The sequence below is a fragment of the Calonectris borealis genome, chromosome 1 (genome assembly GCF_964195595.1).
Source record: "Calonectris borealis chromosome 1, bCalBor7.hap1.2, whole genome shotgun sequence".
NCBI lineage: Eukaryota > Metazoa > Chordata > Aves > Procellariiformes > Procellariidae > Calonectris > Calonectris borealis.
Genome location: NC_134312.1, coordinates 121,222,260 through 121,248,886, shown reverse-complemented (window position 1 = coordinate 121,248,886; position 26,627 = coordinate 121,222,260). Strand labels below are relative to the sequence as shown.

The 26,627-nt window shown below is 46.7% G+C and overlaps 1 protein-coding gene across 1 annotated transcript; it reads left to right on the top strand.

The window, feature by feature from the left end:
• Window positions 1-219: 219 nt before the first annotated feature.
• On the top strand, window positions 220-23,251 carry RIPK4 (receptor interacting serine/threonine kinase 4). Its single transcript, XM_075175460.1, has 8 exons — window positions 220-401; window positions 8,042-8,333; window positions 16,010-16,158; window positions 16,979-17,028; window positions 18,097-18,255; window positions 19,174-19,295; window positions 19,815-20,052; window positions 21,052-23,251. Exons 1-8 carry the CDS (start codon window positions 220-222, stop codon window positions 22,227-22,229), a joined length of 2,370 nt encoding a protein of 789 aa, XP_075031561.1. The 3' UTR covers window positions 22,230-23,251.
• Window positions 23,252-26,627: the final 3,376 nt, after the last annotated feature.

The window sequence follows — 26,627 nt, the reverse complement described above, 5'->3', positions numbered from 1 at the left end:
CCGCTGCCTGCGCCCCGGCTGGGAGCGGGACGCGGGTACCGGCGGCCGGACCGGGCCACAACCACTCCCCGCGGCGCTGGGGGGGGGGGGGGGGCAGGCACGGCCCAGGAAGTGACGCCACCCCGGCCCCCCCCTCCCGTCACACCTGACTCACCTGGGCGGGCGGTGACGGCAGCGGCGGCGCTGCGCACCGCGGTGCCGGGCGGGCGGGCGGACAGCATGGCGCGGGAGAGCGGCTCCCCGTGGACCATGGGACTGCTGAAAACCTTCGAGGAGAGCGAATTCGGTAGCTGGGAGAAGATCGGCTCGGGGGGGTTCGGGCAGGTGTACAAGGTGCGCCACCTCCATTGGAAGACCTGGCTCGCCATCAAGTGTTCGCCCAGCCTCCATGTGGACGAGAAGTAAGGGGGGACGGGGAAGGGAGGGAGCGGGGAGGGGAAGCGGCTCTTCCCGCAGCAGCGACCCTCTCCAAGCGCTCCGGAGCCCACGGTCGTCCCGCGGCTTCCCGGCTGCGCATAGCCGCGGGGCGACCGAGGGCTCCACCTCGGCAGCCCCCGGTGCAACACCTTATTTTTGAGAAACAAACCAAGCGATATAGCCCAGAGTTACAGATCTCGGGAGCGGACTTGAAAAAGAGCAAACCAAACCGAGCCAGCCGACGCGGCAGGAGCGCCGTAGCTGCAGCCCGTCTCGCAGCCCTGTTTACCAACAGCAGCAACGGGTATGAAGGTCTGACTAAACGCAGCAAAGAGAGCCGCGCAATTAAATATTCCCTAGGCAAACGTGGCCTTTGTCACACTTAAGCGAAGCCCGGACCGACACCTTTAGTTATATGGTACATAATGGGGCTGGCCTCCCTCAAAGAATAAGCTATGTTGCTTAGCCACTTGCAGCAGCTTGGAAAGAGCCGCCGCTCGGCTGCAGCGTTGGTCCTGCCTATTCCCTTGGAGCCATTCGGAAAGCATTTTGCCCTGCCCTGGTCCTGCGTGTATTGGCTTGCGCTAAAGCGTTACGCCCGCTGCAGCTCCAAAGGTCATCGAAGGCAGTCCCGAACGGGAAGTGCGGGAGTGGAAATGCTGAATGGGATCTGGGGGCATCACAGGCCCGCCGTGCCTTGCTCCAGTCATCTCCCTACCTTGAGAAAAGCCAGCCCTTTACCTTGCATTTGCGGATGCGTTAGTCGTGACTCCCGTGTTGTAGATGCTGGCAGGGCGAGCAGCGGGCTCGGCATGGGGGGTGTTGGGGCGTGGGCGTGCTGTCTTTCAGGACTGGGTGTTGAAAGGAGACATGCTGGGAAATACGTTCTCCAGCTTCAGTTCAGGGCCAGCACTTCTCCTTGCGTCTGCCCAGGGTGTGTCCTCACTGGGTAGTCCAGTGTGGAGCTGCATGTTGCAGGTAAAGGTACCACATGGTGCAAACCCCCTCCAGCTCATCTCCCCTCTGTAACCAGCTGTGGCCCATGGTGGAGGACAGTCAGCTACACTGTGCTCACACGGTCTGCATGTGATGGGGGCCTATCGGGTGCGGCGCTCTCCTTTCCTAGGAGAGGCAGGCTCTCAGATGCATCTTTAGAAGCATTCTTCTGTTTTGAGGGACAGTAGTTGTTACCCAGCAGGTCAGCATCTGCAGAGGGAGGTGAATATGGCCAAGTTGCATTCATGGAGCTTTTCCAGCTCCACCTTGATCTCTGGGATCTCTGCCAACTCATGAGCTGATTCTGCAGTTCATTTTTTGAGATGTGGGTTGGTTCGGTCACAAAAGGTTTCCCGTGTTGCGGCTTCTGCAGGAGGAGGGAGATAAGTTGGCCCAAGACAGAAAATGTTTGTAAGCCCATTTTCTGCAAGATTACTAGGGTAGTGGGGCATCTTGCCTGTTACCTGAATTGCTGATTTTGCTGTAGGCATGGCTCATATAGCATAGTAAATAAGATAAAAATGTTCCTTGTTTAAAAGGAGAGAGGGAGAGTTTAATATATGCATAGGGTAACTGTGCTGTCTGTGAATAAAATGTGAAAAAGACATCAAAATTGCAAAGGGTGTTTTATTGGGTTAACCTGCAAGCCCTCCTACCATTAAAACTTCAAAGTAGATTTCAGACTTGATGCTTATTGAGGCCTAATCGAAATTGTATTGTAGCTGACTAATTTTGCAGTTAAAATTAAAACATCTCTTAAAAATAAGCTAGAACGTTTGTTATACTTTTCATTTGCAGAATGCATTTAGAAATTTACCCCGAAGTTAATTTTCAGTCGGAGACAAAGGATGCTGCCACCTATTGCAATATGAACAATTCATTTTGATAGCTGCTACCAAATCTCTATATTAATATTTTCAATGAGCAACAGAGAACCGCCTGTCCCTCAGTGGCTATGAGGTGTGCAGTTACTGGAGAGGCCATGCACTGCTGTAAACAAAAATGCTTGGAGAATTTGGGAACTTTGAGGGCGTGGGGCTCCTGCAGTTCCTGGTTAATTTTAACAATCCAATCCTTGAAACACTAATTTATTTGTTTTACTGCAGAATTTGTGCTTCAGATGCATTAATTAGAAGTTGGAGGGTCCCTGGCCTTTGAAAAGGCTGTTTCTGCAAAACTAAAGTGAAGCTGAATTTTGTATGTTTCTCCTTTGGTTCTAGGCTGCTCTACCAAACCCCTTTCAGTAGTTGGTAACGCTGCTCCCCCCACCCCCAAAGAGACTTTTCACCGGAAGCTTTTCTAAGAAAGTTGTGCCATTCAAATGGCGGGGTGGGGGCACAGACGAAATGAAGCACTACCTCTTTAGTTCGCAGGTTGAAACAAGCCTGTGTAATTAGATTGTTAATCCAGGAGATTAACTTGACTAGCCGTTTCTTGGAACCCTGTGAAGCAGCAGAGCTAGAAGAATTACCAGGGGTATCGGAAACATTAACTGAAAAACACAGAGGCTTTTTTGTATTTATTTATTTGGTACCACATTAAAACACTGTTTGTAATGGCTTGGTGGCGGTAATACTCCGTAGTCTCTCTTACTGTGTTTCTGCAGACAGTAAGAGACTTGAAGTAATTCCCTTGGCAATTATCACAGCGTAGAGCCAAGTGGCCTCAAGCAGAAGAAAAACTGAATGTACAGCCAGAAGTGTTTTCACCTTTAAGCCCAAGCCCTCTCAGGCGATCGAGCCAAATTCCATTCCTAACACCTTATTTGCTCCCACTTTCTGCCTCCTGAGATCACATTTCCCCCGTGCGACTCAAGATGCTCTCAGGATGGGGAGGTTCAATGGAAGCCTGAAGAAAGAGTGTCTGACCCAGAAAGGTGGAGGAGCCTCTCCCCCAGGACTTGCAGTGGAGAGCGCGAAGTCTCTCCTCTTTACCCCTGTTGGCCAGAATGGAAGTATGGTCTGGAGAAAAAGGGTGGCGAGCTCAGAGAACAACCTGGAAGCCTTTGTGGATTTCTTCTAACTGAACGTAAACGTGCAGACCTTAAGAAGTATGAAGGATGTAACGGTTCCCAGAGAGGGCTGTTGGCTGGAGGTGTTAGCTGGTGGGGGTGACTACAGGGCATGGAGGTGGAAAGGTCTGCCTTCTTGACTGGGAAAAAAGTGAGCAAAGCCCTACATGTGCCTGCCTCTGCAGGACCGGGATTTAAGAATGGAGGAGAACTTAGACATTTAGGAGGTTTTAGAAATGCCTTGCTGCTAGCAGATGCTGCATTTATTTAGGTGACAAAGGTGGCGGAATGTCTGTTCTGGCAGTCTCTGGATGTGTAGGTAGAACTTAATACTCACCTTGTGCTCCTTAAAGAGCAGGGGTGAGCCTGGCTGTCCGGGTTAGCCTGTAGTCCCCTCGTACCTGGGCTGTGCAGCAGAGATCTGTTAGCAGGGCTGAGATCTGTGTTAACCTGAAAGAAGGGATTTTCTTCTTTTTTTTTGCCCCAAACATACTCTGCCCTGACCACGGGGTGGTTTTTCTTCTTTTATTCACGTTCCTTTCTGAGGATCAGCAGTGTGAAGGTCATTAAAGCTGTACCCTGCAGAGCGGAGGTCACTGTATGCTCTTAAACATCTGCCATGATGCAGATGAAAGAGCCCCTGAAAAACTTCAAGATGTGATGTATTTTTGTGGACCCCATCTTCACCACCAGCAGTTTGTAAAGAGGTAACTTGCATTCCCCACGGGAGAGCAGCAGGGCTGTGCAGGGCTGGGAGAAGCCCGGCTGCTCTGCAACTGGAGGTGGTTCACAGAAACAGCCCCTTTACAGGTTTTCAGGGCTTTTTGAGTTTCTTCGGAGCAGCTTTAACTGCTCTGTGTCAGACTCCATTAGGGAAATGTGATGGTAGTGCTGGGGGAATATAAAACTGCAAGGACTGCCTTGTGAGTTTAAAGTTGTATTTTTATAACACAGTGTTATCTTCAGGGCATAAAGATTGGATACATGCAAATGTGGATATAGTCGCAATTCTTGCTGTACTTGTGGCAGGGTTTGTGGTACAAGGGTTGGGCCCTGGTCCCTGGGGAGTGAGGCAGTGGGCAGGAGTAAGTCCCTTGTCTCTCCAGGAGAATCCAAAGAATGCAGCCCTGTCCGCTCGGGGTCTGACTTTGAGTGGAAGCAGACAGCTGTTTCGGGGATGTCAGAGGTCCCCCATTCATGTAATATTTCTGATTGCTTTGAGAACGGCTGATCTGTCATTGATTTATCCGACAGAGATGCTATTTGGCACTGAGCCCAGTGCTAGATCTCTTGATATGTGTGCCCCTGTCTTCTAATACTATTATAGGGGAAAGTGTATGCACCCCATGATTTACATGAGCTCAGCCGTCCTGTGTGTGAGCTTTTTCTTTTTTAAAAATTTTTATTACCATAATGTTAGGATATAGTACTGGAGGGGGAGGGGAATGGAGCCAAGGTGCTTAGAGAAGATAATTCTGACTTTTTATTTGTGTAGGCGTTAAATAAGAAACTCTATTATAACAGAGGCTAGTCCCATGCCTCTTGACTGAGAAACCTCATAAGGAGCTTTAATTTTCCTCCACTTTGGAGGGAAGTGTTTCTTGGTGATAGTGCAGAATAATTTCTAAGCACTAGGAGTAACTCAGTAGCATAACCCCCCCCATCCCATAGTTTGATCTGTTAAGTGTGAACTTGAAGGACACCTAGAGCATCCTTTGTTGCAGCATTAGCACTTGCGTATTGAGGTGATGGGCGAGCTGAGAACACCTAAGACTGTGCTGAGTGCCAGTAGCACCTTGCTCTAAGGGAAAAGGAAAGGGAGAGACCTTTGATCTTTGCCTGATGGAGATGATCTTGGTTTAACGAGCTGTTTGTGTTAATACGATTAACGCAAGTGCACTCCAGCACTTGGCTAATGACCGAGTTGTACTTTGGCTCTCTGTATTTCTTTTGTCTTTTTTCCTTTTCTGGTTTTCGAAAGGTGACAGGGGTCTGTATTTGAAAACTGACATGTCTCCCTGGCTGATTCAGTTTTGAAGGCTCTGGGTATGGGAAGGTGCTAAAGGTGGCAATTGTTGTACGGGGGTTTTATTTAAACAGGCAAATTAGATAAAGGGCACTTGCCTGTTAATTAGTCAGTTAATTCACTCAAATAACTGGGTCTGGTCCAAGCAGAAAGGGAGCTTTTTTAATTTTGTTGAAACTGGGAATTCTCTCTTCATTGGGGAAAATGCCCCATTTCGAGCAGCTGATGCCTGTGATTTTGGCGATGTTCTCTGAGGCTGTCGTTAGCCCGGGAACCCCGTCCCCGGGAGCCTAGTGGTTCTTGTTAGGCTTTAGCTGTTGCTGGGTTCTTGCCTTGCCTTGGAGGGCGCAGACAGGTATTTTACATCCCTGACTCCAGAGCTCAGCCCGCCGAAGCCTGGTGAATTATGCTGGCTATGCATGTGGCTTGGGGGCAAGGAGTTGGTTGTGTTATTCACAGGCGCTCCCTTCCAGCGTGCCAAAGAGCAAACTGGGTACTTGTCTACAAAGGCAATTATTTCACAAGAAAGTTGCTGTAGGGAGCAGCAGGAGCCAACATGGTTAATAGAGAGAAAAGATTTCCCTTATCTTTTTTTTTTTTTTTCTCCTCCCGGTGTGTACGGCCCTCTTAAACCATTTTTCAGGCTGATCTTGCCTCTGAAATAGGTCTGCTGCTTCTTGCGAGGCTAGGCTCGCCCCTAGCGTGAAATGTTAACTGCACCGGGTTATTGCAGGCTGCTGCAGCTGGTGAGGAACAGGCAGCAGCCCGCGTTCCCAGCCTTGTCTGGGCGAATGTCAACTCTGCGCTTCCCACAGCAGGCGAAGCAGAGGGGGGGTGTCCTAATGCGGAGTCTAAGGGCTGAATGAGGGCTCCCGAAATCGCTCTCACGTGGGAGTGCCGAGGGTCCCTTGCAGGCTGCGTTTCAGCACGGGTGGTGCCTGCTGCTCCCTGGGTCATCCAGGCATGGGGGGGACACACGCGGAGGGGGGACTTCACTGCGCTAAGGTTGGACATGGCGTTTCTCTTTTTGGAAACGGAGAGTGTTTCTCGCTGGCCTTGGATTTAAAAAAAAAAAAAAAAAAGTTTGATTGAGCTGGTAGCTCTGCCGTGGCAGAGGCTCCCACAGTGGTAACTGGCATCACTTGTTAGTGGCACAGGGCACAAACTGCACCCTGGTCAGGATCGGTCCCCAGGTGTTTTCCAGCTCTCGGGGACTGGCAGAGGGGGCAGGTGACAGAGGGTACCTGGCAGAGGCTACGCCGCTGTGAATGTGCTCGCCGAGCTTTATATTTAAACCCTGACGTCTTCCAGGAGAGCTGGTCATCTCAAAATGCTTGCGTGGGGTGGGGGAGCATCAAAGCAATGTTTTTTTTATTTTAAAGTAGGACTCTCTTTTTACCAGGGGTCTGTGTTAAAACTTTCTCCTATTACTTCAGGTACTGTTCTCCATTAAATAGTGTCCACGCCTTAGGTACACCACAAGAGCTGTCGTGTAACAAGAGAGGGTCTCTTCAGGAAATATCACCTATCTGACCTCCCTGCGTCCTCTCTTGTGAATCGGTGGGTGGCAGCGACAGTGATGCATTTGGACCCGTGGCCCAAAGCTGCTCTGGGTGCTGCCCATCGTCACTAATAACGTAGTTTTTGACAGACCGAAGGTTTTTTTTACCCATCACGTCTGGCTCCTCTTTGTGGGCGCAGTCGGCCCGGGGAGAGGACCCTTGTTTCCTCTTTCCAGCTCGGCGCCCGGTGGGTCCTCGCGGGCTGTTGCAGCCCGAAGGCCGTGCATGAGGTGCAGAAGGAGGGCATGGCAATTAAGGGTCTTGACCTGGGAGGCTGCAGCTTGGACTGAGTAACGCTTAGCGCTCTGCAGGGTCAGGCTAAAGTGACCTGTAAACAACCCACGGGTGCTCATTACGTGTGCCGGCGCTGGGCCTGTTACATCACCGAAAATGGCGTGCCGGGAGTTTTCGGCATCCGCCGGAGCCGAGTGAGCATAGTGTTGGAGTTGCCAAATCTGGGTTTTGAGGACAAGGAGACTTTTGCTGTGTCCCCCTCGCTGCAGCGGGCAGCTTGCTCCCCGAAATGGTGGGTCCCGGGGATTCCTCTCCCACGGCCTGGGTCTGTGGGCTGGCAGCCTGCGCCAGCGGGGCAGCTGAAGCAATGCTGTCCGTGCTCGCTCCTGATTAACGCAGTCTTATGACTCAGAAAAAGTTAATGACTTTAGCCCAAGGAGTTACAGCGGTGGTAAATCTGGGCACTACATGTATCGTCCTCGTTCTTAACAGCACAGCACAAACATCAAAGCAGGGAGATGGGCTTTACGCTAGGGATATTTGCACTGTTGAAGTGTACAACTCGCCTGTGGTTCAGCAGCTGTGAGCTGCCTACCATTAGAAGCATAAAACAAAGTCAGTAAATGTGGAAATATGCCTGGAGTACAGGCTGGTGAGATGTAGCATGGTTCCGCCAAGCGATGATCGTGAAGTGCGGTGTTCAGTTTCATAAGAATTGTTTTGTGCATGTTTGGGGTGGGGGGTGGGGGAAGAAACAGCTACTCCATCCTCCACCATCTGTTCTCTTCTACCCAGGGAGCGCATGGAGTTATTGGAAGAAGCCAGGAAGATGGAAATGGCAAAGTTTCGCTACATCCTTCCTGTTTACGGCATCTGTAAAGAGCCGGTTGGCTTGGTCATGGAATACATGGAAACGGGGTCTCTGGAAAAGCTCCTGGCTTCCGAACCTCTGCCCTGGGAATTGCGCTTCCGCATCATCCACGAGACAGCTGTGGGGATGAACTTCCTGCACTGCATGTCCCCTCCGCTGCTCCACCTGGACCTCAAGCCTGCAAACATCCTGCTTGATGCCCACTACCACGTCAAGGTACGCATTGGGCACTCTGTGCCAGGGACCCACCTTTGGGTATTCGTGCATGGCTCCTGCCAAACTCAAAGGCCTTGAGAGAAACCAGCAGCATTCCTTTTGAATTAGAAAAATGCCCACCAACCCAACCCCTCCAATCCCCAAACTTGTCTACCTGAATTATGCACCATTTTGGTACATAAATAGAGGTACAGTTAGGGAGCTTGTGAGAACTCTCCTGAAATTTTAGGAGGGTGCTAGTGTAGTGAACTCTGGTTTTGAGACCTAATGGGTCCTGCTATAAATTTCCTTGCAGTAGGGTCACGAGGCAGATGAGAACAGGGAGAGAAAAGCAGCGTGAACCTCTAAATCATCTATGCCGCTTCCACAGGTCCCAGGGGTAGCCTTGTTCTGTCTAGGTCTTCTGGCTTTGTACGCTCCACTAAATACCCAGATCTCATTTACAGCTGGAGTCCAGAGAAGCCTTCCCAGAGGCAACTCATTTTCTTCTTTCATTTGCTCAGAGCGTATACAGTGAAGAACTCTCTCTGTCCTGACTGTTTATGCATACCAGAGGTCACTTAAGGGAATTTTTGTGGCTGTTTCAGCATGAAATTCTTTTCGTTATCCATTTCCAGAGTAAGCTAGCAAACTTGTTGGCCTTCTCTGTTGGAGGTTCTGTTTTGACAGCTGGACTGAGGAGGTTGTGGTTGCTTTCTGATCCTTCCTTTTGGAGAGGAAAGAGACTGAAATACGTCTTTTTCATGATTCCGCTCCCCCCCCCCAAAATCAGTGGCCAAACTCTTAACCTTAGAACTGCAGGATTAATCATACTGGCTTGCTGATATAACTCAGTACAAGCATTCATAAATTTTTATCAGTGCCATCATCCATCTGCTCCCTCTTTTCCTGTCCCCCTCAACCTGGCCAAATGGCTTTGGTCTTGTGGTACCATTCTAAAAATGAAGTTTTCATTAAATTAGAACATCTCTCCTGATGTCACGAGAGGGTTGGAGCCATAAGAGGCTCTAGTGAAATCACACCTGTGACAGTCTCAGCTTTTTTACTAGGCCTCTTTGTGTTTACTACTTACAAGGATTTTCTTTCTGAGGTAGGAGGCATCTGCAGCTGGTCCATGGTGTCATGACCAGAACATCAGGATCTGAACTGCTCAAAGTATATTCTCACACATTGGTGCTGAGAGGCCTTTGCTAAGTATTTATTTACCTAAAGTTTGTGCTTGCTTGCATAACTTCTTAAATTCCTAATTCTTGACTCATCCATGAGCCAAGATATGAAGGCTGTATTTTTCTCACTGTTTCAGGAGGTTGAAATGCTGCCTGATATTCTGCCTGCTGTATAGCCTGTATCTGGGTGGTGATGTAATACAAGGGGGTAAAGCGTGAAATGTAAAAAAAAAAAATAAATGTTTCTGGTGAGGTCATTGCTGGCATCCCTAAACTGTTGCTACTCGCTCTGGATATGAAACACATGAAGGGTCCAAAGACCCTTTCCATTAAGTTCAGAAAAGAATGGTCTAATCCAGACCTTTTTCCAGCCAGCAGTCTTTTACATCTGCAGGCGTCTTGGAAACGCCTCCAAGCAGCAAAGCAGACATAGGAACCTATATGCAAAATAAGAGATGCACATATTCTGTGAGGCGCCTTCACTTTAAAAATGTGGCCCCAAACCTTCTTTTTGTGTGATGTGAAACTTGTAATTAAATTTCAGACCCTGCAGCTTGATTTAATGTGCATTTTCTTGCTGGAAGGCTAATGGAGCTGATGATTGAAGTGTTTTTACTTTTTAAATGTTAGCGTTAATTGAGTAGGTGACCTGTCCTTAATAGAATCCTAAGGTGAGTGAAGAGATGTTGCAGACTGCAAAAGAAGAGTTTGGAGGTAGGGAGGACTTTTATAAACTGTTTGCCCTTGAGCCAGGAAACAGACAGTCTTCCAGTGGAGCGCATTAGAAATGCTTCTGTGCCCTATTGCTAGTTAAATGGAAACACGCCCTTCTTCTTTTACGAGCACAATGCTTACTGTAAAAACCCCAAGTGAGGATGATGACTAACGCAGTAGTGTTGTACAGAACTTATCATCAAGTGGGTGCCTCCATATCATAAAGCTGTCTCCTGTGGATTACATAAGTGTGTGCTGAATTTTGTTCTTGGGAGGATAATGAGGAGGAAGGAATTAGCCTGAGCACTGAGCAGGGATATAGAGAGAGAGAGATTAACTTTTTCAAAGGCATGTTGGGGGCTTCCTTGGTGATTTTAAATATACATCTATAGTATGTACAACGCAAGGTAAGGCTTTGCTGGTTTTTGGAGGATGGATGCATGCCTCCTCCCCTGTGAGTGCTGAGCTGCCTTCCCCACCATGTCTTGCTCCGTCTTGGTTGCCTTAAGCAGAGTGGTTTCCTTGGGAGGGTTATTCCATACCCAGGCAGGCTTTGCTAGCAGGGATCAACTGTTACTTCTATTTGTACCAACAAGATCCTCCCTGCCCCCTTCTCCAGTGTTCCGTGTTTGCAGCCTTCCAGTACTTACGGGCTGTCTAACACCTAGTTTTCGCTTAACTGGACCGCATCTTCTGAGCTTGTTCTTCAGCTCTCCTGCCCTCCGTACGCATTCTGGATGCCTCCCCTGAGCGCCCGGTGATGTGGCAATCGCTTGCGGGGAGCTGGCGCTGGGGAAGCAATGCCACATTCCAGCGCTGCCCTCGCGGGCTGTTAGTTCGCTCATTCCCTGCTCCGATGTGATCTCTCCCCAGGGCCCTCGGTAGGAGAACACACACAGACCCCCCCCTGCAGTAATGTTGTACCCTAACTTATCGCCAGCTACCATCCCCGTGTGTTCTCTCTGTTGCTGCTTCCCAGGTTTCTTATCTTCAGTATCTCGTGGTTAAGAGTGTCACTTTTTGTTCAGGTATTTAAAATGAAGTCAACCTGCAACTTAATACTTTTGGGCAGAAGCATTATTTGTAAGTTCTTGCTTCTGTTACTATCCAGCCTGTTTTTTGCAGCTCTTCATCTTGTCGTATATATGTATATATACACACACGCGCGCGCGCATGTATATACGTGTGGGTACACACACACGCGCGCATGTATATACGTGTGGGTACACACACACGCGCGCGCATGTACATATGTGTGGGTACACGCACACACAGAGGCAAATCCCACCAGTTAGTTTTCATCTCCCAGATTTTGTTTTTAAAGAACTTGAAGCGGGATGAGCTGGTCTCAGCTGCGCACTGCTTTAAGCTCACTGTAGTTGCTTTTATTTTTTTTTCCCCTAGTGCTCCAGTATAAACCAGCGTGAGGAGCGAAGTTTGCTGCTGTGTTGTGCTGTGCTAACGGTCTTACTAACCATGGATAGGTTGCCTCTGTGGTCTTCCCCTTTATTTGCTTCAGCTGAAGAAGGGGCTGCAAAATTTCTGCGTATGGAGTTAGAAGCAGCCTAGTCGGACGGCAAATTTGTTTATCAGAAAGTTTCTTAATGTAGGTCGTTAACTGTAGGTCAAAGTAATACCCAGAGGCCAGGCTGGCTAAGAGCGGTTGCCTCTTTTTATTAGACTAGCTGATGTAGTTAACACGGCCACTTTTTTTTATCAGCTGCAAATGCTCTCCTGTTATTAGAAATGAGAAGAGGCTTTGTTGTTTTGTGTGTCCTTTCTCCCTGTTTCCCACCCCTCCTGATGAAGGTTGCCATGTAGGGCTGTTGTTACATGGGTCTTTAATTCCAACCAACAAAGCTGGTTTTCACCTTGATCAATTCTCTAATTGATCTAATTGCGGTGGCACAGGGGAGGGAACAAGACCATCCCTGTTACGGTAATGCAGATTTATGATGGATTAAAATGAATGTTTGACCGTGGCTTTGGTTTCTGCCGCTTCTGAAGAGAGCATTACAAATGTCACACCTGACACAGGTTTTGAGGAGTTAAGGTTTCAGGGCAGGTTGGAAAAGGATGGAAATACAGTCTGTTTCAGAAAGACTTCTTTTAGTAGCTAACTGAAGTGTGTTCATAAACACTGAAGTAAAGATATATGTCTGAAGTGCAGATGCTGGTTCCATGCTACACTTGGAATTAATTTTTATTCCTACTTTTTAGTAGGCCAAATCTGTGACCCATGTAAGTCCCTTAAAAATTTCTGCCATTTCTTAAAGAACAAAATTGAAACAACCAGCCTTTCTCCCCTATCCCCAGAAAAACAAGGCCAACCCCCTCCCCTCCCCCCCCCCAAAAAAAAACCACCCGGAAACCCCATAGATAAATGTGGTGGCGTTCTCAATATCCAAGTGCACAGAGACTTTGGACAGAGACAAATACTGGATATGCCAGTAGCGATTAAAAATTAATCTGATGGCTTTGTTACCTATTTGATGAAGAAAACCTCTTGGTGAACTCTGTCCCTGAGTCCACTGCAGTGGGTTCTTGACTCTTACTTGCAGAAGAATGACATGCAGCATCAGAAGCTAAGTGCAAACTTCAGGATGGCCTGTCAGGAGTCATCAGTGAAAGCACTTTGCAAGCACTAATTTTGTTCTGGAAGCTAGATCCCTGCCGTGTTTGGGAACAGCTGACTTTAGTAACCATTGTAGTTATGTCAGCAGATCTACTAGTTTTTAAAAAAAAAAAAGCTCAAAAAAAAAACTTGACAAACTCAATGCATCTAAAACTTTGCAAGTGAGTGTTTTTTACAAACTAGAATGGAAACGTCCACAGAAGCAGAGAAAGGCCTGTGTGCACAGTATGCTCTATTTAAAACAAACAAAACTAAAAAAAAAAAAAGAAAGAGGGGAAAAAAAAAAAAGAAAAAGATCTTCAGATCTTGGAATCTCTCAGTAAAGTAAGTGTTGCTGGGAAGTGGGCAGGAAAACATGTACAGCTCCCCTCCCCAGTCGCTACTCACGTGTTTGTTCTCATGCAGACTTTTAAAGAGCAGAGCCCGAGCGAGCTGTCTGAACACGAACAGGCCCACTGTCTGCGTGGGCTTTGGCCAATGTGTTTTCTCTTCTTCCTACCTCTTCACCGCGTGTTTTGCATGAAGCAGTCTGTCGCCTCCATGTCTCCTCTTAACTCTGCTGATATTAGGTATGCTTTTGAAGCACGATGGGATCCACCTGAAATAACTGATGTGAGGAGTGAGATTACGGGTTCTGTCAGATCGTGGGGCAGGGCAGATCCCGGGGTGGGCTGCACGGGCTAGCGGGGATGCAGAGGAAGAAGTGGAGAGGGGTGCTCCACTTCCACTACCTTCACCAGCAAGGGTGCCTTGTGTTGCAGAAGTAGGTACCTGGCAAGCAATTTAAAGGCAAAATAGGTAAGTTAAATGGCTGTGTCTTCCACCCACTGCACAGTTCCCACTGATGTTTAAAGAAACTGCATGACTAAATACACTGTGCAGTGTGGAAAATTTACTCTAAAGGAACTAATAAAAGCCACAAAAGCTGTCTGCAGAATCTTACTATTTTGTTGCAGCCTGGAAGATAACATTTCTTCAATTTCCAGTGCTTTCTGCAGAATTTGGTATGATTGAAGCTCTGCTCTACAGATGAATTTCCTATTAATTGGTATAAAACCTAGTCCTTCACAGCAGGAAGGGGTAAAGTTCTTGCTAGCCTGGGGGGGTATACTATGTACCTTAGATGTTTCTTGGTTTGTAGGCTGAGACTGAGACCTTTTCTATCCAGTATGCTTAGCCTCCTGTCTTAGCCCCTAGCCTTAGACTCACGCAACGTAACTGATGGCTCTTAATGCAAGAGTGTCACTGTGCTGTCTGTATTTCATCTTTATTTCTTAACTTACACAGTAGGAAACCCGGTATTGTTTAGACAAAGAGGAAGGTGTATTACTTTAATTATACCTGCATGCCATATGGATTTCTTGAGGTGTATACAAGCCTCTGCTTCATGTTAATCAAAGGATAGCAGCGCTTCACCGAATCGGATCTGTTCAGACTTGCAGCAGTCGGTTCATTTATTAACCTGACACCATGGGCTTGTGTGGTGTTGGGGTTGTGCTTTTGTTCTCCTGTGGAGCACTAAGTGCCCCAGACTCATGCAGCACTTCCTGGGGCGGTCGATTCAGCTCTTCCCAGGGTAAGCTGGCTTGCGAACCTGGGTTTCTTGACTACTTACTGCTTTCCTGGACTCCAGTGCTTGGCTTGCTGAGGAGGCCAGCAATCCCCCTCGGAGACTGTAGCCCTACAAGCATGAGAAACTATTCTTCCAGATGACTTTGCTTTTTTCCCTTTTTTTCCCCCTTCTTTTTTTCTTCTCAAGTCATTCCCACATTACCCTACACATTTAAGATACAGATGGACAACAGGTTGGATATACCTGTGTGCTAGGGTACAGGCCTTCTACAGCTCCTGAGAATGCCTCTATTGAGCTCTTTGTCCCTGGGAGAAGTTCTTCCTGAAGCTGTGTGGGTTGCTTTGTTTCATGGCAAAGGGAGATTCCTAGCATTTGAAGACCAATGGCTGTGTAGCCTGCCAGTTCTCCAGGAGGCTGAAGCTGGCAGCAGTTTTCTCCCTTTCCAGTAACGGGTGCATGTTATGACTAGCTTTGTGGTATCTTTAGACAGAACCTTCTGAAAGTGGAAAGTTGGAGCCTATTTAAAAAAAAAAAAAGCTCTTTTTAATTATGCTTGTTGTTTTGAGGGAGAACTTTCTCAAAGGAGAAGCTGTGAAGATCAAAAGGGGAATGAGTCATTGAAAAACCTGAGTATTTATTAGATAAAAAGAATGTATAAGTCGGGAGGGGGGTCGGGGGGGAATCTTATCTAACATGTAGGCAAAAATCAGTGGTCCGAGTGGTCCGAAAAGACTTGACTTTTCTTGAAATTTCCACTTAGCATAATAGACATTTTTGACCAGTGGGAAATAAGTAAGACAAAGGAAATTCCTTGCCTATCTGTTTGCTTGATGATTGGTATGCCTTTGAGAGCAAATGAATGCATATTTGTTTGACACTTCAAATTAAAGTGGAGGTGTGTTTTCCTTTTTATAAACTTGCTGTCACTTGTTTTGTTCATTTCAGCTGTGTTCACTGCGTCACTGCACCAACTTGCCGTACCTCCTAGTTGCCAAAAAGAATTCCCTGTGTGGGTTTTTGATGTGTATGTGTGTATTTTGGTTTGGGCTAGGGGTTTTTTAACACTTGGTGCCTCTGGTGTTGGGCTTAGTCCGTGTTGGCATGGTCAGTGTAACAGCGATATCTGAAAGAGCAATTCTTTTCCACTCATCGGAGAGCTCATGGTCTGAAAACAGGTGCTCGGAACACTTAAACATAGCATACAACGTGAGGTTACGTAGGTAAAGGGGGTGGCAGGACCAATAATTACATTAAAGTAGTTTGCACTAGCTAAATTTGACTAGGTTTAAATTACAATAAATTGTCTTGACTGTTTGTTGTGTTTGCTATGTAATGGGCTAACATGCTGCTGCTTGCAAAAAACTGCTTGCTTTTTTTTTTTTAGCTTAGCCATAAAGAAAAACCTACCATAGCGTAATGCTTCCAGAGACCTTTTTTTAGCTTAGTGTTTCTGAACGGCAGCTCGCTGTATTTTGTTGGGTCATCCTGCTACACCTATCGTTCTTTACAGAAATTTTTTTATTAACGCCTCCGCAGTCTAATGGTAGCATGCACTTCTCTTCCCCTCTTCCTCCTCCATTTTTTGCAGATTTCTGACTTTGGACTTGCAAAGTGCAATGGCTTGTCCCATTCCCATGACATCAGCATGGATGGCTTGTGTGGCACAATTGCGTACCTTCCTCCAGAGCGCATCAAAGAAAAAAACAGGTGTTTTGACACCAAACATGATGTGTACAGGTCAGTTAACTATGAAAACGCTTAAAAGCACTTTAAGTAATGCTGTAAAATGAGCCACCTTTTTCTGGCTATAAAACCTAATTGAGCGTGAAACCCCTAAATCTAGTTTGAGCCTCATCTTGCAAAGGGTCACGTTGGCTTTGCTTTTTGCAAAGTCTTTATAGGGTAGAGGCCTTTTAACAAACTGCAGCTGACCCTGGGTCTTGAGCGTTATCATTCCAAGTAACACTTATTTATTAGCAACTGGCATGGGAGGCACTCTGCCCACCTTTAATTTCCCCATCAAAAGGTACATCCTGACCTACTTTTCGAGTCTGTGACAAAATTCTTAGTTATCTTCAGTAGATTTCATCACTAGGTCTTTGGTTCTTCTTTCATGGTAAGGTTATTAGGAAAAGGAAATCATAGCTGTAGATTAAAAGATATGTCTTATTCTAAATGGAATGTATTTCTTTAAAGTCATCTGCAGGGCAGAAGTATTAAATAAAATCCACAGCAATGCTTTGCTGCTCTCTGATTTTGTCAGTGTTGGTGTGGAGTAGTTGGTAAATGTTACCAAGAACTCAGCAGCCTCCAGCAAGTCCCTATGTTCGCTGCCTCAGGTTCCTCCCTGCAAAAACTAGACTTTCAAATCATGGTTCTTGGCTGCATCTTGCTGTGCGTGTTCATCAGCTGAATTAGATGGAGAAGTGAAGGACAAGGAGAGAGAACTTAGGAAAATAAATTATACTTCTGTGAGTTTTTTGGCTTTTCTGTTGGTGTGGGTTTTGCTTTTTTCTTAAAGCTTTTCTAGAAATAAGTTTTTTGCATTTATTTGTAGCTTTTCCATCGTGGTTTGGGGAGTTCTTACACAGAAGAAGCCTTTTGCAGGTAAGTTGGATGTATTGTGGGTTGTGTTGGAATTTTTTTCCTTTCTCCCATCGGTAAGCACGCTTCCTGCCCCACCAGCCCCAGATTACATGCACGTCCTCCAAATTCCTAAGGTCTTGCGTGGTAGACGCTTTTAAGCTCTCAAATTCTGATCACAAATGTAAGTCCTCCTTTGTCCTGTGCCGTGAAAGCAGAACCCATATTGCCGCAGGGGGCCCTAGTCTGCACCTTTTTGCTTCTGCTGGAGTTTGCTGAACAGATCCAGATTAGTGTGTGGCCCGCACAGACTGCTGACATGTTTGCGGCCAACGAGGAACAGCGCAGAGCAAAGCCAACTGGCAGGCAACGGGGCTGTTTTCAGAAACAGCTTCTCTGTAGAGAGGTTCTGTAGTTTATTTGTAGATTGCAGGTACAGATTTGTTCTTTTTTTTTTAAAAAAAAAAGCTGTCTGTGAGAATAAGCCTTGTTCCACCCCACAGTAAATGTACCGATCAACAGGCAGCTATTTATTCTTTGTGACTTTTCCTGTGTGTGTGACTAGCCTATGTATAGCAAACGTGTTTGAACAGGTTCCAGTCTACTATTAATTTTTCTCCAAGTGAGAGATCCCATTTAGCCCAGTGGTTGACTTCAGAGTCAAGAGCCACATTACTGCACTGCTTGATTTGTGTTCTTCCTTCACCTTTATGAAAAGTTCAGGTACCTGGTCTAAACAAAAGCTGTGGTTCAGTTTTCTTACAGCAGGTATAGAAATCCAAAGAGAGGTAGCAAAGAACTGTTTGAGTCTTTTTCTTTGGTTCTGTGTCTTTTATGGATGGAAAAAGAGCAGTCACTCACTGACAATTGGTTTTAACTGATACATGGGAAGTAGCTGTTACTGCATTGATGAATGTATTGTGGGAGAATAAGACCAACTTCTTTCTCCCTGTTGATAAAAGAAAGCACTCTAAATCTAGGAAAAAAGCATGAAAACAAAGCTTCAGCCTAATACACTGTTAATGCTCTTAGACAAAAGAGAAATCATTCCTTTTGCTGGGAGATCTTAATTTGTGTGCTTTTGCTTTACAGAGGAAAACAACATTTTACATATTATGGTAAAAGTAGTTAAAGGCCACCGCCCAGAGCTACCTGCTGTTTCCAAATCCAGACCTCATTCATGTAATAACTTGATCAAACTGATGCAAAAATGTTGGCAAGATGATCCTGGTGAACGGCCAACATTTCAAGGTAAGATTTCCTCGTAACTTGGCTGCCCATTTATTCTTCTATGAGTCACGTTATTGCTCAGGACTCTGTTAATCCTTGGGGTAAATGCTGTGAACCTCTGTGACAGAGTAAATAGAGCACATTGTACGGCAGAGACAACGATACAGGCCACTTACTCATTTGTGGAGGAAGGGATTATCTGGGGACAAGTCTGACCATGACGGTGTTATGTAAACACGTCAGGAATAAGACCTGTACATTTAGCCAGAAATTATGTTCATTTCTGATTGTGTGTATCAGGGCATATGCCAAGCTGGAGTTGGTGTGGTTTTCACCATACCAAAGTGTTGAAGGCCCTGGCTCTTGAAATTCACTGTTGTATGCTGAGAATCAGAATTGTTTTCTTGTAACAAAACAATTTGTACCGTCATTCTTCTGCCAATAAAAGGCAACTCTGGTGAAAGGCTTGAATTTGCCCAAAGTACTTACCATGAATTCAAATGTGCAGAAGGATGTAGCAAGTGCTATCTCCAGGTAGCTTCAGTTAGTATTAATGGGAGAGATTTGCCTCTTCCCTCTCCTCCTGCCCAACCAAGGTATGGGGACTGAAGGGAAGAGGGATCCCATCTTTTTAAAAACATAGGTCTAAGTTTGCCAGCAGTAGACTGGTGCCCATTTCACAGTCCTGCAGTGTAGCCACCGTGTAACATCAATCTGGTCTGAATGTGAAAATGAATTTTCAGTCAGCGCTATGCACTCTTTGCTTAGCTACACACTTGTACCTACCGATGAGGTGCTAGATGGAATAGTCAAAATTGGAGTCTTTCTCCCACAGTATCTCAAAGCTGTTAAGCTCTAATGACAGAGAAGGGTTGCAGGGCATCTCAGAAAAGTCTCCTATTAAAAAAAAACCAAAACCTTCTCTTGGTTTCTTCAAAGAAATCACTTCAGAAACAGAGGCCCTTTGTGAAAAACCAGAAGATGAAACAAAAGAGATGATAACTCAGGACCTGGACACCAAGAATTCCCCGGAGCAGCAGCCTGAGGTATTTTCTCTTTCCGCCTCTTGTTCAAGCGCACTAGGTCTTGCGAGGAACAGGTTCCTCTGTGGCCTGTAACTTCCCAGGCAACCTTCTCTTTGGTGCTTTTGAGCACCTTCTTGCCTGATAGAAGTGGGTCTTGGTGAAGGACTGGAATGCAAAAGTGACAGCAGATGCATGGACCAGCTCGGGAAAACCTCAGCGCAGGACTAAGCGCAAGTGGATCTTAGACTGCTGAGGGAGAGCAGGACAGTTAGGAGATAAAGGCTGGAACTATGTGGGTGTGACTGATCTTAAAAAACACTGTAGACAGAAGAGCCATGCGGCTTTGGTGGCTGTGTAAGCACTGATGAAAGCTGCTCTCCTGCATCTGAAAATTTTCAGTGACCTTATTCATAGGTTTCATTTAATACGAACAGTGCTTAAAGGCTACCTGCAAACTAACAAAGTTATGTTTCTTCCTGTAGGGCCTCATGCTCAGTTTTCTTTACTGACCTTTCTAAAATGCTTCTCTTGAAGGGGATGTCCGCATTACCCCAGCCGAAACAGGAGCCTGCTCTACCATCAGTTAAGGATTACAGTCTCTCAGAGTTGTTGTCCCAGCTGGATTCGGGGATTTCGCAGACTATGGAAGGCCCTGAGGATCTCAGCCGCAGCTCTTCTGAGTCCAAACTTGCCTCCAGTGACAAGCGGCTTTCAGGAGTTTCATCTGTAGATTCAGCTTTTTCATCCAGAGGCTCCCTTTCCCTTTCTTTTGAAAGGGAGAGTTCAGGTAATGGTCAGGTTTTTCTTTGTTGGTTTTTTTTGTAGTTGTTTGGACTGGGGCATGGGAGTCAATGGGTTGGAGAGTAGTCATATAAAGAATACCATTCTGGAAATCACTGTTAGCCTTGCTTTCTCTTGCTGTCAGCACTACAAATTTGTTTACTGGAGGTAGTTATTTAAAAAAAAAAATGAGGTGGTTCCCAAACATGATCTAATGAGAAATAATAAATCTCATTTACTTCTGAAAAGAAGTGACCTGAATTCCCATCAAAGCAATTACAGAATCAGTCACATAAAGGTTGGTTGGAAGGGAGGTCACCTAGTCCAGCGTCCTGCTCGAAGCGGGACTAAAGCCAATGCACGGTGAGGTCAGCTGAGTTTGTGGCTTTTTCAGTTATACTAAGCCCAAGTCTGAGCACCTTTTTTTTTTTTTTGAGGAGACTGAAGCCACCTTCAGCCCCTATGAAGATTATAATAAAGACCCCCACTGTTGCGCACATGCCCCTCCCTTTTCAATCCAGTGCTGCAAAAAACAGGCATTTATTTTCCAGTTAGGTAAACAATGATTAGTGCAGGGAGATCAACCACAGCATCCTTCGTTCTTCATTTCACAAGAAACAGAATAAGAGTAAGTGGGGCTCCAAATCTGACCTGAAATTGTTCTGAAACTATTGCGGGGGGTGGGAGGTGTTGGGGATTTCTTTGTAGTCAAGTCATTGCTGAAGCCACCAGATATGTTAGCCATGGGCAAGTAAGGTTTGATGGGTATCAGAATTGTGATGGTGTCTTTTTCATAGAATAGTTTGGGTTGGAAGGGACCTTTTAAAGATCATCTAGTCCAGCCTCCCCTGCAATGAGCAGGGACATCTTCAACTAGATCAGGTTGCTCAGAGTCCCGTCCAACCTGACCGTGAATGTTCCCAGGGATGGGGCACCTACCACCTCTCTGGGCAACCTGTGCCAGTGTTTCACCACCCTCATTGTAAAAAATTTCTTCCTTATATCCATCTAGATATTGGTACTACAGACATACAGAAGAGGAAGCTAACGGAAGCCATTTTATCTGGAGATACCAGCAAACTGATGAAGATCCTCCAGCCTCAAGATGTTGATATTGTTTTAGATGGGAACTCCAGTCTTTTGCACCTGGCTGTTGAAGCTGGTCAAGAAGAATGTGTCAAATGGCTCCTCCTGTACAATGCTAACCCTAACCTCACCAACAAGAAAGGATCCACCCCTCTTCACATAGCCATTGAGAAGAAAGTTAAAAGCATTGTGGAGCTGATTATGGCTAGGAAAATCAATGTTAATGCCAAAGATGAGGATCAGTGGACTGCTCTTCACTTTGCTGCCCAAAACGGGGATGATTTCAGCACCAAAATGCTACTTGATAAGAATGCATCCTTAAATGAGGTAGATTTTGAAGGCAGAGCCCCCATCCACATAGCCTGTCAGTACGGCCAAGAGAATATTGTGCGGATCCTGCTGAGAAGAGGCGTTAATGTGAACATCAAAGGAAAGGATGACTGGGTGCCGCTGCACTACGCTGCCTGGCAAGGTCATCTCCCCATCGTAAAGCTTCTGGCCAAACAACGGGGTGCAAACGTGAATGTGCAGACCGTGGATGGAAGGACCTCACTACACTTGGCCGCTCAACGAGGACACTACCGTGTTGCTCGCCTTCTCATAGACCTGGAGTCGGATGTCAACATACAGAACGCGCTCTTGCAGACTGCTCTCCACATAGCTGCTGAAACTGGCCACACAAGCACATCGAGGCTGCTCCTTAAACATGGTGCAGACATTGAGGCAGCAACAGCAGAAGGATACACCGCTCTGCACTTGGCATCTCGCAGCGGCCATTTAGCAACAACAAAGTTGCTGATAGATGAAAGGGCCAGTGTTCTAGCCGGAGGCCCTTTAAATAGGACAGCGTTACATCTTGCTGCAGAAAACGGGCACTCTGAAGTAGTAGAAGAACTTGTCAGTTCAGAAAATATCAATGTTTCTGACAGTGAAGGGTTGACAGCTCTTCATCTGGCTGCACGAGGAGGGCACACAAAAACAGTTGAGGTTCTTCTGAAGCATGGGGCGCACACTGACATGCAAAGACCCACATGTCAGACCCTGCTACAGCTTGCTCAGCAGAGCAGTAATAGCTCAGTTACTGTGTTGTTAAGTGAGACTTAAGCAAAAGGCGCAGAACTTGCTACCTTTCTACTTGGTGCAAGAAGGCTGCTGGAGCTTGACTCATGAGGGCCTTCTCCAGTTGTGCAGTGACCTGCTCGTCAGCGGTGTCAGCTGATGGACTGAGGCGCAACCAGCAGAAGCTACTTGTGTTTGAGTGTGCGAGTGAGAGCGCACATGGACTAAGGCCAGATGTAAGGCTAAGAGCTGGAGTCTGCCATGCTGTGGTCTGTATCAGTCACTCTGCGTGTGCCTGCCCTGCCTGTATATTGACATTCCCCTCCCAAGGATGTTGTGAGAAAAGGATGCAACTTGTGGGCTTCCCCCCTGCTTTTTTTTTTTTTTATGTGCCAAACTAATTTAAGAACTAACATTCTGCGTTTTTATTTCCCTCCAAAAAAAAAAAGAAAAAAAGGATGGCGTAGATTCCTGGTTTATTGCAGTGATCTATATTTTGGGCTGAAAGCTTCCAGTGTAAAATAAACACAACAAAAATCTGCATGAAATTAATGCGAGAGATGAGGAAAGGGCTATTTAAGATATAGTTAATCATGTTTCAGTGTCAGAAGGTACTCTGTTTAATGGACACATGGATTACAGACTTCCATGTACTCAAAATTGATGAGGCAGACTTATTAACAAGGCAGGATCCCAAAAATACGTAAGCAGAAGTAAAAGCTTAACACTGGTATCTCCATATACAATACCACCTTGTATGTACTCTAAGATCAGTAAGCTGAACTAGGTGCTTAGTGATTTGTCTTAAGTGAAAAAGTCAAAAGCTAAAATTCATACTGGACTGTAACTGGATGGTATATTCTAACACCATTATACCAATTTGTGAAACAATGTTTGGAGGGGCTGATGACTAGACTGATATACTGTGTATATAGTATTTCTACCTGTTGTATGCTTTTTTCTACTGAAGAAAATAGATTGCTTAGAGTGGGTATGTTTTAATACACCTTTTAATTTCACTCTTTTCAAAGTTCAAATGTGATCTGTTATTAAAAGATTGTGTTCCATATCTGTCTGTATTTTGTAGTTGTTAAAGCAACTGAAAACCCATTGACCAGCAGCAACACAACTGTAATGTGTTCCGTGATGCTGAAGCCCAAACTGTTGACGTGGAAGGCTGACCTCAGTTTTACATTCCCCTTAGCTTTTATATGGAAGATAAGGAGCTTGAATGAATTGGAGGTGTTATTTACAGAATAAATTTATAGAATAAAACCCCAGATAACCTAGCTTTTATGTGCGTTACACATTGATGTACAACTGGGATGCTTTCCTCTTAGGCTGTGCCTGTTCAAGGAGTTTAGTTTTTATCCTCACCTTGAAGCCAAGTCAAATGCTTTCGCATCATCCCTGTTGACTGGCGGGCTGCTGCCCAGGCAGGTATCTCACCTCTCCTTGGTGGTGTGTTCCCACCATGCGTGCCACAGAGCAAGCAGCAGCGGCGTGGTTTGCTCCCACCTCCCCTGACAGGAAAGCTGCTCCTGCTCAAGACCTCTTTTTGCACATACCTGATGGCGGTGATGGGAATGCCAGTGCTACCTCAGCATCTGACTTTAGGAGTCAAAGTGCTCCTGTGGGAATCTAGCCCCATGAAAGTCAAAACTTTCTTAAAACCCAAAACCCAGCCTCCTGTCATTGGAGATGGTGGTGGCTGAGGGCAATAACCAAAGGAGGATGGGTGCTTGCAGCAGGGGCCAGGGAGCCTGCTGCGGTTTGATACTGTTCCTGGCTCCAAGTAGGTACCTCTATGTACCTACTGTGTGCAACTCCCCTAGTTCAATTTCTTGAATTTCAGGATGGTTCCCGACTGCCTAATGAAACTGTATTAAAGAACAGATGGTGAAGCCATGCTCATGCCAATATATGGAGGTTACAAAGCAATATACCTCCTACCGGAGCATGGCAGTCACAGCAAGCTTCCTAAAGGTGCTGACAGTGAAACTTCTCATTAAACAAACAAAACTGTAATTTTCTTACTGCTTCCTTCAACTTCTTTTGAGACCAATAAGTTTGTCATTAACCTGTACTTAATCAGTCTCTCTTCATAGCAAATTCAACCACAGACCACTTAGTCTCTCAAGTCCTGTGCCACTGTAATTAAACACTTGGCCTAGCCTAGCACACACCGTACCCTTCTATTTCAAAGTCCTCCGAACAGTGAGATCTGAGATACTTTAATTCCAGCGGTATTTGCCCAAACTGCAAAAGAGCTGTAAGACCAGTTAACAAGTCTTGTGCCTCCTAATAAAGGTGGTGCATGCCAGCTAGGCAAGGGGAAAGTACACTTACAAAATGCTTTTAAAACAGCTCAAGCACTGCTTCGCCAGTACATTCCTTCAGTGCTTAATAATAATAGCACATTAGCTTCTAATTAAACATGAGGCCACACTCATGAGTCTTTATTTTCCATGCCGTCTTTCACAATAACAGGCACCAGCTATGCATTACATAGAGGGCAACGCAGCTGGCACTGGAAAAAAAAACAACAAAGGGATTGCAATGACATGCTGCCGGTATTGGAGTGGGTATTTGTCCCTGTGAACCCGCCTTCCCTGGGGGCAGGAGGGGTGAATGGGGGTGCTAAATTAGCACTAATGCAGCAATTACGAATTATTGTTTTGTAAAGGTCTCCTGCGGGTGACTTTCCTGGTCCTATGTGCACTCCTCTGACTTAGCTGAGGTCCTAACTGGGCTGCTGACCTAAAGCTTACAGGCATTTCTTTGTCTCTTTCCCATCTTTGCCATGTTCCTTAAAAAAAAAACCTTGAAAAATACACAGAACGATCTAATGGCAATATCAGGCTTTGTCGCTAATTACCTGCAAAAAAAAAAAAACCAAACACCTCTACCAAAAGAAAAAAATCCCCAGACCCTACCATAAATGCACACTCGATATCATTTGACTTCTTCTCCCTAGCTGAGTTGGCAGGTTGAACTCAGCTGCCCCAGTCTGAAAGGAAATCTGTTCCCCCACACCACTTTCTGCCAGCCTCCCTCCCTCGACTTCAGCTCACACCCCGAAGCGAGCCAAGGCAACGGTGCAAACCAGCTCCTAAGCCGCGGGCTCTGCCCACTCACCCACCAGCTCCAGCCCTCACGCAAATCCCTAAACCGTGCACAAAGCCCCGCACGCTCGGGAAGCGGGTTTGAGAGGTGGTGTGAAGGCACAGAGGGCTCAGGGGAGCTGAGTCTTGCTCCAGGTCCCCCGTGCTGCCTAACTGTGCCCTGGCAGCAGAAAGGGCTGCAAGATGAACATACGCTCCTCTTGCTCGCCTCCAAAATCAGGTAGAGGTTGCTTGCAGTGTTTCTGCGTACACCATGCTCGCCTGCTTCCTTAGGGCTTCTGACCATGGCCCCAGGTGGCTGTTTCAGCCCAAGGAGTAATGAACGTAGGAAAAAAGATACAGTGAAATGGTTTTAGTGAACATAAGCTTCACCTTTTCATCTCTAGACGTGATTTTTCAACCTGGCCTCTGCCTGTAAGCCTGCTGGGTTTCTGCCAGCACCCGCTGGTGCCAGCTCCCCGTGCAGAAGCCCCAGCAGCGGGGAAAGTGCCTCACACCATCCCCATTCCTCGCTCCTCCACCCCAGCCTCCGCCCCTGGGGGACAGCGCAGCCCCTGATGCCTTACCTGTCTTCGCAACAGTTTGTTCCCAGCACCTGGTAGCTTTATTTACCTGCTACATAGCACGAGGCGCTGCAGCGCCCTGTTTCTACAGGCCTCGAGAGGACTCGACAAGCCTGCGGTTCAAACGTGCTCAGCGGTGGCAGCGAGGGGAAAGAATTGCTGGGTGATTGCAAAGAGGCCCGGAGGCAAACCTCAGCCCTTTCATTCCTGCCTCCTCTCTTGCACCACCTTGGCTCTGCACAACAGGGTTGCAAGAAAAACAAGGCATGTGGGAGCTGCTCTACAATGTCTCCTTTAGCGGAGAGGTCTGAGGAAGGGGGGGATATCTGCTCTCCTCCACGCTCCTTTAACCCCAGCTGGATGGCATAAGGTGCAGACCGGCTCACAGGTGTCCCCAAAAACCCAGGCAAAGCCTTTGCGTGCCATGGTGCTCTGCTGCTGGGGTGCAAACCTGCGTTACCTCCCCGGCTACCCCTGGGCCCAGCTGCTGATCGGTTCCTGTCATCCCTGTGCCTTGAGGAGGGGGCATCCAGCCTTTCCCCTTCCCTCCCCGTCTCAGGCAGGGAAGACTTTCTTCAAGCAGTGTGGATTTTGATCTGTTTCGTTGAAGGAGACCCACACAAGCAAGGAAGAAGAAGTGCTGGGCTTCTTTACACATGAGTCCTGGGGCCAGGGGTTTGAGGTAAGATGTCAGCTGCACTCAGCCCGTCCTGTTCTTTGGCCAAAACTGCCCGCACGTGCACCCAGGTCTCTGT